The 12994-nt window shown below is 41.7% G+C and overlaps 1 protein-coding gene across 3 annotated transcripts in view; it reads right to left on the minus strand.

Moving 5' to 3' along the window:
- Positions 1 to 957: 957 nt before the first annotated feature.
- Positions 958 to 12994, minus strand: part of LOC106592889 (adhesion G protein-coupled receptor E5) — an 86673-nt gene continuing 74636 nt past the window's right edge. For 2 of the 3 annotated variants that reach the window (XM_045709954.2, XM_045709944.2), the window contains exons 14-15: positions 3846 to 4017; positions 958 to 3746 (exon numbers count right to left, since the gene is read on the minus strand). In XM_045709954.2, coding sequence (XP_045565910.2) covers positions 3591 to 3746; positions 3846 to 4017 — 328 coding nt within the window. In that variant the 3' untranslated portion in view covers positions 958 to 3590. The remainder of the gene's footprint in view (positions 3747 to 3845; positions 4018 to 12994) is intronic. The other variant, XM_045709947.2, reaches the window with a different exon arrangement.

Below are 12994 nucleotides of genomic sequence, written 5' to 3' on the forward strand. Positions count from 1 at the left end.
TTACTTATTGTTAATGCTGTCTTTGGTGTGGTTTCATGTACTTCTCAATGCAGAAGCAACTTTTCCCCCACTCCTATCGAGAACATAATTGTATTAAGTCATACAAATGTTTACAGTACGTAAGTTGAAAATGCATTATGTTATTACTAAATAATGTGATACAGTAGGTATTTTAAAATTGTACAATTATTTTTAAACATTTGAATAAAAAAAGATGTAATATTTAATTAGCTGTCTTGAAGGGGATTATAACGCAAGAGGGAGGGAATCTGATTTCCTTGGTCATCAACTCAAGGCTCATTAATTTCATTCAGGGTAAGTGTAGTTAGCCATGAGTTAGCCTGCCTCGAAACAGGTTAGTTCTGAAGGATTCGTTGCCATAGACATTTACCTGGCTTAAAGGTGAGCCACTTTCGTATGACTGGTTATCCTGAGTTGAACTCAGAGTTGACCGAAGTTACCTCGCTAACTTCTCAAACCAGCTTTGTAAGATACCCTCAGTAGTCCTTACAGTATAGTAAAACAAGGAACATTCTGACGAGTGGGGACATTTCTACAGACTCCACAAGGAAAAGGCTTTTTTGGGCTTAGGGGTTAGATTTACAATCAGGGTTAGAATTTGAATTAGGGGTTATGTTTAGGGTTATTATTTTGAATGGGGATCAGTTGTTTGGTCCCCACAAGGATAGTAAAACAAATGTGTGTGTGTGTTTGCATGTGTGTGTGGTAAGACATCTACAGTAGGTTCTTTGTAACAACGATTTAATTGTGGCTAAAATTACAGATATACCTAAAAACACACCCACCCACCAACACACCCACACAGACCCCACCCAGCCATACAGACCCCCACCCAGCCATACAGACCCCCACCCACACAGACCCCACCCAGCCATACAGACCCCCACCCACACAGACCCACCCAGCCATACAGACCCCCACCCACACAGACCCACCCAGCCATACAGACCCCCCACAGTCAAGTACAACAATACATGCTTACATTCAGAACTCTGCTCATAGAAGGACATAAAAATCATACATCCTAAAAATACACAATTGCTTTGAATTATTTTTCATTTAATATTTTATTTTTATTTTTTATAAACTAAACCAAACCGATTGTCGAAGTAAAAGTGCAAAAGAATAGAATAAAAAAAATATATTGAATGCAGACATTGTTTTGACAATTTGTTGAAGACAGCTGAGTATCTCGTTTAGGGTGGAACCTTAAAGGGGTTATAAGTCATATTCTTCAAGAATCGATGGCTATAAATCACTGATTTAAAAGTTAAAAAGTAAATAATTTGATGTACCTTAGATCTGTGGCTAAGGACAACCTCTACCATGGCAGAACTATACAGTACATTACTGTATTCTGGTCCTCGATCAGTGCCTAAGGACTTCTACCATGGCAGAACTATACAGTACATTACTGTATTCTGATCCTAGATCTGTGCCTATGGACCTCTACCAATTTATTCATGATATTATAATATTATCTATTGTAACGACCTTCACCCAACACCTAGCGACCTCGTCAGGAGGTTGGGTTCTCTTGGCGTAACAACTAAGGTGTTGGGTTCACAGTCGCTGGACCCGGGTTCTGTTGGTCAGAAGTAAACAAACCTTCCTGTGTCCAGGAAAACGCCTGTAGGGTATCACATTTTCTTTAACCTTTCAAACAAATTTCCAGGTTTTCCCCAAAATCCCGTTTGGAGAATTCCAGATTTCCTGCTTATTTCCTCCTGATTCTGGGAATCTTTCAACTGGGATTTCTGAAAAAACCTGTTGATAAACGCTGTTTTTGGACAAAAGCAGTGTGATTGATGAAGCCATGTTCTACTCAAAGACTCTCATATTATCTCATAGAGGTCAGAGGTGAGAGGCATCAGGGACACAGGGGCATAACCAGTTTGTTAACTATCTTAGCTGGTCTGCCTGCTGGCAAGGTTGGTAGACTTTGAAAAGCAAGCAATAACTAAATGTACTGAATGTAGAGAAGCATTTTAGTTTCTTTAAAAAATAATCACCAGTCAGGAGGGTACAGACAGCTCAAGAGGTAAACTTAGATATGCAGAAAATATATGTATTTTTTTTTACATAGAATTAAGCATAATTACTTATTGTTAATGCCACAGGAAAAAGCTTTTTCAGGTGTTTGAAAAATTCAAAATGATTCAACTAGCCCCCTTCTGGACCACCCATCAGCCATCCTCTCATACTCTGTGTCCCTTCAGATTGTTGGGGTGCATGAAGGCCCTGATAGAGGTTGCTATGGTAACACTTCATAATAACTATAACAAATAAGCATTTTAACAAACCATTTATGGACTATTCAAATATATATATTTGTAAGCCTTTATAAACATTTTATAAGAATGTGTAAGCATTACAAGCCTTCCATTAACATTCAAACAACATTTGAAATAATTGTTATAAGTATTAATAAATATGTATAATAATTTAAAAAGGCCTATTCATGAAAGTTAATAAGAAGTATTAGTGACTGCAGAAATTATACACATTTACAGTATAACAGTCCATTAGGTCACAACTAACACATTTCTTCACATATCTTAGGTTTTTCTAAATCCCTCTGGATTTATTTGAGTAGAAATGCATCCTATCTTGTGCTCTTGGTAATAAATATTACTATAAATCTATCACATTAATGTAAAGGAAGAAAGCTTATGTTTATGATTGTGGTTTCATCTGTCTATTTGACGATGTGGTGTAAAAAAAATTGGTGTGGCAGTGTAGCCTAGTGGTTAGAGCGTTGGACTAGTAACCGAAAGGTTGCAAGTTCAAGTCCCTGAGCTGACAAGGTACAAATCTGTTGTTCTGCTCCTGAACAAGGCAGTTAACCCACTGTTCCTAGGCTGTCATTGAAAATAAGAATTTGTTCTTAACTGTAAAATGACATAAGATCATATGGATTCCTATTGGATGACAGGAAGATCATATATCTTCTGATTGGATGACATAAACATTCCTTTTCTGTCTGTAAGATGCTCTGCTTAATGACTGAAATGTAAATGTTATGTCTGTGAAAATGAAACTACTGTGACATCATTGCATCATTGTCACTTCCTACTCCCTCTTATCCTATTGGATGACATAAAGAGGATATAACTTCTGATTGGATAACCTAATGCTTGATAAGACAGTGGTTAACATCAAGTTTGATATTAAGTGTTTAATCAGGGGTGGAATTTAAGGATTCCGTACACGCTTAGAAAAAGGGGCTCTCCACATAAAAGCACCTTTTTGGTTCCAGGAAAGGTATCTAGATGGAATCCAAAAAGGTTCTACCTAGAACAAAAAAGGTTTCTACCTGGAAACAAAAAAGCGTTATTCAAAGGGTTCTCCTACAGGGACAGCCGAAGAACCATTTTAGGTTCTAGATAGGGCACATTTTTACTAACCCGCCGGGCTAGTAGGGCACATTTTCGACTGACCAGGCCTGAAAAGGGAGTGGGAGTAAAGAGGTGCATTGTGGGGGTTTGGTGATGTCATCATATCTGCAACTCCCCTGTGTTTTGGGCACCCCTTGACCCCTAGGACACACAATGGTACAAGAACAGAGGTTAACATTCTCTCTGTCTCTCTGTCTCTCTGTCTCTCTGTCTCTGTGTGTGTACCTGGGATTGGCTGGAGGAAGGGTTGGTAGTGCTGAACTCCGAGTATCTCTTCTTCTGTAGTGTGCAGATACAGGACAGGAGCTTGCCATAGTCCTCTCTCACCTGATGGGGTCAGCAGAGCACAGTGTTACACACACACACACACACACACACACACACACACACACACACACACACACACACACACACACCATACCATACCGTTTTGTTCAGTAGGCAGTGCATGATGAACAGTAGTGCTCCCTGTAGAGAGTTGAGGATAGTGAAGAGATATGTCATGACCACTGTCCCCTCCTCTTGGAACTGGAACACTCCAAATATCCACATAGTACCCAACACACACAGCTGGGCCACTGCTGTCACTGTGAACACCCTGGAGAGAGAGGGAGGAGGAGGGAAGGAGGGAGGAGGAGGGAGGAGAATGGGAGGGTGGAGGGGGATGAAGGAGGGAGGAGGGGGGGTGAGGGTGGGGAGGGAGGGAAGGAGGAGGAGGGGGGAGGAAGGAAGGAAGGAGGAGGGAGGAGGAGGGAGGGAGGAGAGAAGAGGAGGATAAGGGGATGGAGGAGGGAGGGGGGATGGGAGGGGGGAGCAAGACAGTTTTAGAAGTTTTATTTCACAAATAAAATCTGAATTGCATTAATTCATTCATTAACACACAAAGGATTTTGGGCTGTCCTAACATTCCCTTTATTTCTCCATTCACCTCGCTCTCTCTGTCTCTCTGTCTCTCTCTCCATTCCTCTCTCTGTCTCTCCCTCAATTCACCTCTGTCTCTCTGTCTCTCTCTCTCCATTCCTCTCTCTGTCTCTCCGTCTCTGTCTCCATTCCTCTCTCCGTCTCTCTCTCCATTCCTCTCTCTGTCTCTCTCTCCATTCCTCTCTCTGTCAATTCAATTCAATTGGCTTTATTGGCATGGGAAACATATGTTCACATTGCCAAAGCAAGTGAAGTAGATAATATACGAAAGTGAAATAAACAATAAAAATGAAAAGTAAGCATTACACTCACAGAAGATACAAAAGAATAAAGACATTTTAAATGTCATATTATGTCTATATACAGTGTTTTAACTATGTGCAAATAGTTAAAGTATAAAAGGGGAAATAAATAAACATAAATATAGGTCGCAAATCTTGCTGCTGTGATGGCACACTGTGGGAGTTTATCAAAATCGGGTTTGTTTTCAAATTCTTTGTGGATCTGTGTAATCTGAGGGAAATATGTGTCTCTAATATGGTCATTCATTGGGCAGGAGGTTAGGATGTGCAGCTCAGTTTCCACCTCATTTTGTGGGCAGTGTGCACATAGCCTGTCTTCTCTTGAGAGCCAGGTCTGCCTACGGCGGCCTTTCTCAATAACAAGGCTATGCTCACTGAGTCTGTACATAGTCAAAGCTTTCCTTAAGGTTGGGTAAGTCACAGTGGTCAGGTATTTTGCCACTGTGTACTCTCTGTTTAGGGTCAAATAGCATTCTAGTTTGCTCTGTTATTTTGTAAATTCTTTCCAATGTGTCAAGTAATTATCTTTTTGTTTTCTCATGATTTGGTTGGGTCTAATTGTGTTGCTGTCCTGGGCTCTGTGGGGTGTGTTTGTGTTTGTGAACAGAGCCCCAGGACCAGCTTGCTTAGGGGACTCTTCTCCAGGTTCATCTCTCTGTAGGTGATGGCTTTGTTAAGGAAGGTTTGTGAATCGGTTCCTTTTAGGTGATTGTAGAATTTAACCTGTTAGGGCTAGGGGGCAGTATTGACACGGCTGGATAAAAAACGTACCCGATTTAATCTGGTTACTACTCCTGCCCAGTAACTAGAATATGCATATAATTATTGGCTTTGGATAGAAAACACCCTAAAGTTTCTAAAACTGTTTGAATGGTGTCTGTGAGTATAACAGAACTCACATGGCAGGCCAAAACCTGAGAAGATTCCATGCAGGAAGTGGCCTGTCTGATAATTTCTTGCCCTTCTTGATTATCTCTATCCATTACAGAGGATCTCTGCTGTTACGTGACACTTCCTACGGCTCCCATGGGCTCTCAGAAGGCGGCAAAAAGCTGAATCGTGGCTTTGCAGGCTCTGGTTGAAAAAAAGTAGCGCGTTTGGGTAGTGGCTGGTTACAGTACTGTGAGACTCAGGCGCGTGCCCGAGTCGACCTCATGCTTTGTTTTCTTTTGTCTGTTTACCTAAACGCAGTTTCACGGTCGGAATATTATCGCTTTTTTACGAGAAAAATTGCATAAAAATGGATTTTAAACAGCGGTTGACATGCTTCGAAGTACGGTAATGGAATATTTAGACATTTTTTGTCACGAATTGCGCCATGCTCGTGACCCTTATTTACACTTCGGATAGTGTCTTGAACGCACGAACAAAACGCCGCTATTTGGATATAACAATGGATTATTTTGGACCAAACAAACATTTGTTATTGAAGTAGCAGTCCTGGGAGTGCATTCTGATGAAGAACACCAAAGGTAATCAAACTTTTGTAATAGTAAATCGGAGTTTGGTCAGGGCTAAACTTGGTGGGTGTCTAAATAGCTAGCCGTGATGGCTGGGCTATGTACTCAGAATATTGCAAAATGTGCATTCACCGAAAAGCTATTTTAAAATCGAACACCTCGATTGCACAAAGGAGTTCTGTATCTATAATTCTTAAAATAATTATGTTTTTTGTGAACGTTTATCGTGAGTAATTTAGTAAATTCACCGGAGGTTTGCGGGGGGGTATGCTAGTTCTGAACGTCACATGCTAATGTAAAAAGCTGGTTTTTGATATAAATATGAACTTGATTGAACAAAACATGCATGTATTGTATAACATAATGTCCTAGGTGTGTCATCTGATGAAGATCATCAAAGGTGAAATCGGACAGTGTGGTTAGATTAACCTGTTATGGCTAGGGGGCAGTATTTTCACGGCTGGATGAAAAACAGTACCCGATTTCATCTGGTTACTACTCCTGCGCAGTAACTAGAATATGCATATAATTATTGGCTTTGGATAGAAAACACTCCAAAGTTTCTAAAACTGTTTGAATGGTGTCTGTGAGTATAACAGAACTCAAATGGCAGGTCAAAACCTGAGAGATTCCTTTACAGGAAGTGGCCTGTCTGACCATTTCTTGAACTTCTTTGCCATCTCTATCTTTTACAAAGGATCTCTGCTCTAACGTGACACTTCCTACGTCTTCCATGGGCGCTCAGAGCCCGGGAAAAACCTGAATGTCGTCATCCATGCCCCAGGCTGAAACACATTATCGCCTTTCTCAAGTGGCCGATCAAGGGACTATGGGCTTAGGCGCGTGCCCTGGCTGCCCCCGTCTTTGTGATTTTTCCTCTGTTTGCCGAAAAGGAGATTCCCGGTCGGAATATGATCGCTTTTTTACGAGATAAATTGCATAAAAATTGATTTTAAACAGCGGTTGACATGCTTCGAAGTACGGTAATGGAATATTTAGACTTTTTTTGTCACGAGTTGCGCCATGCGCGCGACCCTGATTTACCATTTCGGATAGTGTCTGGGACGCACGAACAAAACGCCGCTATTCGGATATAACAATGGATTATTTTGGACCAAACCAACATTTGTTATTGAAGTAGCAGTCCTGGGAGTGCATTCTGACGAAGACAACAAAAGGTAATCAAACTTTTATAATAGTAAATCTGATTTTGGTGAAGGCTAAACTTGCCGGGTGTCTAAATAGCTAGCCCGTGATGGCTGGGCTATGTACTTAGAATATTGCAAAATGTGCTTTCACCAAAAAGCTATTTAAAATCGGACATATCGAGTGCATAGAGGAGTTCTGTATCTATAATTCTTAAAATAATTGTTATGCTTTTTGTGAACGTTTATCGTGAGTAATTTAGTAAATTGTTAGTAAATTCCCCGGAAGTTTGCGGGGGGTATGCTAGTTCTGAACGTCACATGCTAATGTAAAAAGCTGTTTTTTGATATAAATATGAACTTGATTGAACAAAACATGCATGTATTGTATAACATAATGTCCTAGGTGTGTCATCTGATGAAGATCATCAAAGGTTAGTGCTGCATTTAGCTGTCTTCTGGGTTTTTGTGACATTATATGCTAGCTTGAAAAATGGGTGTCTGATTATTTCTGGCTCGGTACTCTGCTGACATAATCTAATGTTTTGCTTTCGTTGTAAAGCCTTTTTGAAATCGGACAGTGTGGTTAGATTAACAAGAGTCTTGTCTTTAAAATGGTGTAAAATAGTCATATGTTTGAGAAATTGAAGTAATAGCATTTCTATGTTATTTGAATAATGCGCCACAGGATTCCACTGGCTGTTACGTAGGTGGGACGATTTGGTGCCACCTACCCTAGAGAGGTTAAATTCTTTTTTCTTTACATATTTGAATGTGCTGACAACAAAATCACACAAAAATAATCAATGGAAATCCAATTTATCAACCCATGGAGGTCTGGATTTGGAGTCACACTTAAAATGAAAGTGGAAAACCACACTACAGGCTGATCCAACTTTGATGTAATGTCCTTAAAACAAATCAAAATGAGGCTCAGTAGTGTGTGTGGCCTCCACGTGCCTGTATGACCTCCCTACAACGCCTGGGCATGCTCCTGATGAGGTGGCGGATGGTCTCCTGAGGGATCTCCTCCCAGACCTGGACTAAAGCATCCGCCAACTCTTGGACAGTCTGTGGTGCAACGTGGCGTTGGTGGATGGAGCGAGACATGATGTCCCAGATGTGCTCAATTGGATTCAGGTCTGGGGAACGGGCGGGCCAGTCCATAGCATGAATGCCTTCCTCTTGCAGGAACTGCTGACACACTCCAGCCACATGAGGTCTAGCATTGTCTTGCATTAGGAGGAACCCAGGGCCAACCGCACCAGCATATGGTCTCACAAGGGGTCTGAGGATCTCATCTCGGTACCTAATGGCAGTCAGGCTACCTCTGGTGAGCACATGGAGGGCTGTGCGGCCCCCCAAAGAAATGCCACCCCACACCATGACTGACCCACCGCCAAACCGGTCATGCTGGAGGATGTTGCAGGCAGCAGAACGTTCTCCACTGCGTCTCCAGACTCTGTCACGTCTGTCACATGTGCTCAGTGTGAACCTGCTTTCATCTGTGAAGAGCACAGGGCGCCAGTGGCGAATTTGCCAATCTTGGTGTTCTCTGGCAAATGCCAAACGTCCTGCACGGTGTTGGGCTGTAAGCACAACCCCACCTGTGGACGTCGGGCCCTCATACCACCCTCATGGAGTCTGTTTCTGACCGTTTGAGCAGACACATGCACATTTGTGGCCTGCTGGAGGTCATTTCGCAGGGCTCTGGCAGTGCTCCTCCTGCTCCTCCTTGCACAAAGGCGGAGGTAGCGGTCCTGCTGCTGGGTTGTTGCCCTCCTACGGCCTCCTCCACGTCTCCTGATGTACTGGCCTGTCTCCTGGTAGTGCCTCCATGCTCTGGACACTACGCTGACAGACACAGCAAACCTTCTTGCCACAGCTCGCATTGATGTGCCATCCTGGATGAGCTGCACTACCTGAGCCACTTGTGTGGGTTGTAGACTCCGTCTCATGCTACCACTAGAGTGAAAGCACCGCCAGCATTCAAAAGTGACCAAAACATCAGCCAGGAAGCATAGGAACTGAGAAGTGGTCTGTGGTCACCACCTGCCGAACCACTCCTTTATTGGGGGTTTATTGTCAATCAGTGTTGCTTCCTAAGTGGACAGTTTGATTTCACAGAAGTGTGATTGACTTGGAGTTACATTGTGTTGTTTAAGTGTTCCCTTTATTTTTTTGAACAGTATATATATATATTGATTAGTTGAGTTGTTTTAAGGGTATATTGTCTCACTATCACTAAGCACATATAGGGGTGGTGGGATCTTTGAGGTTGTTTCTCTCCAGGGCATAACCAGCGGGAGGGGCTGGTTGTAATGGCCACTCGTGGAGGTGTCTTTAAAACTAAGTTGGCGGCATGAGGTGAAGATTCCCGCTGCAGACAGGTTGTTCGGTGGAAGAATGTAGTTTAGCAGTGGGCGCTGTCATTGGGTACGATAGCATAAAATCAGCCTCAAGGATGAATAGCACTGTAGTAATATTCTTAGATTCTATTGAAAAGGTGAATACGGTAGTTGAGAGTGGTGTTGTGTTGCAGGAGACACAGACGTCGGTGTTCCCTCTTAGGAATCTTGTGAAGAAAGTTATACTTTCTAACGTTGCCCCCTTTTGTTAGAGAAGTATTGGAGCGAGAGTTATCTTGTCACGGAGAACTTGTTCCTACAATAAAAAAGGTAATTTTTGGCCGAAAATCGGCTTTGCTGAAACATGTCATATCTCATAGGAGACAAGTGCACATGATTTTAGAGAAGGATACTGACGAACTGAATTTAGCGGTCAGTTTCAAGATTGATGGGTTTGATTATGTGTTCCACGCTTCTACTGAATCAATGAAATGCTTTGGGTGTGGAAGAGAGGGGCATTTGGTGCGTAATTGTCCAGAGAACGAGCGTGCAGAGCCCGGTAGCAGCTCTAGTGCTGGTGAAGCTAAAGCACCACTGAGAAGGGATGAACAGGCTAAGGGTTCAGGAGAAGGGAGAAGGTGGGCAGATGTGGTGGAATAAATAGGAAAGGAGAGCAATGTGGCTACGGGGGAAGTTGTGGTAGAGCAGGGAAAAGAGGGCGGGGGGGAGTAGGTGAGACTGCGATGGAGGTCGCTGAGGAGGTGCTGGAGAATGAAATGGGAGTTCAAGAGGAGAGTGAAACAATGGAAAATGAAGCAGCTGTTTTCAAAGTACTGAGGTGGAAGAGGAAGAATTTAAGGGGTGGTGAAGGTTCTAATTCTAAGAGGAAGGTAGAGATGATAGATCAGTTGAGCATAAACAGGTTGTAGAGATGACAAATCAGTTGAGGATAAACAGGTTGTAGAGATGATGAATCAGTTGAGGATAAACAGGTTGTACAGATTGATGAATCATTTGAGGATAAACAGGTTGTAGAGATTATGTATCAGTTGAGGATAAACAGGTTGTAGAGATGATAAATCAGTTGAGGATAAACAGGTTGTAGAGATGATAAATCAGTTGAGGATAAACAGGTTGTACAGATTGATAAATCAGTTGAGGATAAACAGGTTGTAGAGATGATGAATCAGTTGAGGATAAACAGGTTGTAGAGATGATAAATCAGTTGAGGATAAACAGGTTGTACAGATTGATAAATCAGTTGAGGATAAACAGGTTGTAGAGATGATAAATCAGTTGAGGATAAACAGGTTGTACAGATTGTTAAATCAGTTGAGGATAAACAGGTTGTAGAGATGATGAATCAGTTGAGGATAAACAGATTGATAAATCAGTTGAGGATAAACAGGTTGTAGAGATGATAAATCAGTTGAGGATAAACAGGTTGTAGAGATGATAAATCACTTGAGGATAAACAGGTTGTAGAGATGATAAATCAGTTGAGGATAAACAGGTTGTACAGATTGATAAATCAGTTGAGGATAAACAGGTTGTAGAGATGGAGTTTTCTTCTGGGGATGAGAAGCGAGTGAGGCTTCTGATGCGTCACAACAAAATAGCGAGAGAATTGGGGTGGAAGGGAGGTATGGGATTGAAAAGGTATGTCAATATCTGAATTTAACAAAAGGGAAGAAATATGTGCAGGATTATGTAACAGATTTTTTTTCTCCTGAAAGTGAATTGTTTATTAAATCGGCAAAGTTACTGATGTCAAAAATAACGGGTGGAGGTTTGACAAGCCCAGAAATTGCTAGACTAAAGGGGTGGCAGGTAGTCTAGTGGTTAGAGCGTTGGACTTGTAACCGCAAGGTTGCGAGATCTAATCCTTGAGATGACAAGGTAAAAATAATCTGTCGCTCTAGCCCCTAATTTGTTCTTAACTGACTTGCCTAGTAAAATAAAAAAGAAAGTGGTGACAAGTGAGGTAAATTCTAATGGAAATGACAGAGTCTTACTCTGTGTTTTTTTTCAGCCATGAACAGTTTTAAGATTTCTTCTTCAAAAGTAAATGGTGCAAGAGACGGGGGAAAAAAGAGTCGTAGTGTATGAGTTAATAAAGGGAAAGGGAAGTGACATAAGTTTTCTACAAGAAACGCATAGTAATATGGAAAATGAAGTTATGTGGCAACAGGAGTGGGGTGGGGGGGGGGGGGGGGGCATTGGTGTGTAGTCATAAAAACTCAAAAAGTGGGGGTGTGGCCATCCTGTTCTCAAAAGGTTTTTTGCCTTTGTCATATAAGGTTGAAGAGGTAGTGGAGGGGAGGTTATTAAAAGTTAGAGTGAGATATGAAAACATCACTATGTGTTTAATAAATGTATATGTCCCAGTAGTGGCAGTTGAGAGGGTATGTTTTTTAGAGTCATTATCAAATACCATTGAGAAATGTAATACTGAGGATGATTTATTTCTTGCAGGGGATTTTAACTGTACTGTCAGTGATTTAGATAGAAATCACAAAGAACCTCATATAGGTTTTTTAGGACTTACATTTTTTTTTTATCACCTTATTGTAACACATGAACTATGTGATATTTGGCAGAGTCAAAATGGAGGCACGAGACAGTATACATGGGCTAATGTGAGAGAGAACACCATCTCTCTAGCTAGGTTAGCCAGCATCTCTCTAGCCAGCATCAATCTCAGGTCTGTAAATCAAGTGTGATGACCCCAGTGGGATTTTCTGATCATTGTTTAGTAACAGAGTTGGTGTACATTAATGCTGTAAAACCCAAAAGTGCATACTGGCATTTTAATATAACTTTATTTTGTGATGCTCACTTCAGGAAATGTTTAAGTTTTTTCTGGGAGAGGTGGAGGTCTAAAGAGGACAGTTTTGTATCTCTTCAACAGTGGTGGGATATAGGGAAAATCCAGATTCAACAATTCTGTAATCAATACACGATGAATGTCCCCAGTGATATCAGCAGATAAATGAACGCCCTAGAGTCTGAAATAGTGGAACATGGCAGACCTGCAGGGTATCAGAGCACAGGGGGCATTGGTGAGAAGAACATTTCAGGGAATCTCTAAAATGGATGCCTCATCCACATTTTTTATTTGGTTTAGAGAAAAAGAATGGACAAAGAAGAGTTATACATTGCCTCAAATCAGCTGTTAGACAGGAGCTCGCTAGCCCAAGTGAAATTAGACAGAGGGCAGTAGAGTTCTATGCTGAGCTCTACAAGTGTGAGTATAAAGAGGATAAAACAGTGACACAGCAGTTCCTTGATGGGCTCCCACAGGCGGCTGCAGAAGCTCAGGTTGAACTAGAGCAACCATTGTCTTTGCAGGAGCTATACACTGCATTAAAAGGCATGGAAAATGGAAGGGCACTGATG

The sequence above is a fragment of the Salmo salar genome, chromosome 02, assembly GCF_965601325.2.
Source record: "Salmo salar chromosome 02, fSalSal1, whole genome shotgun sequence".
Classification (NCBI taxonomy): Eukaryota; Metazoa; Chordata; class Actinopteri; order Salmoniformes; family Salmonidae; genus Salmo; species Salmo salar.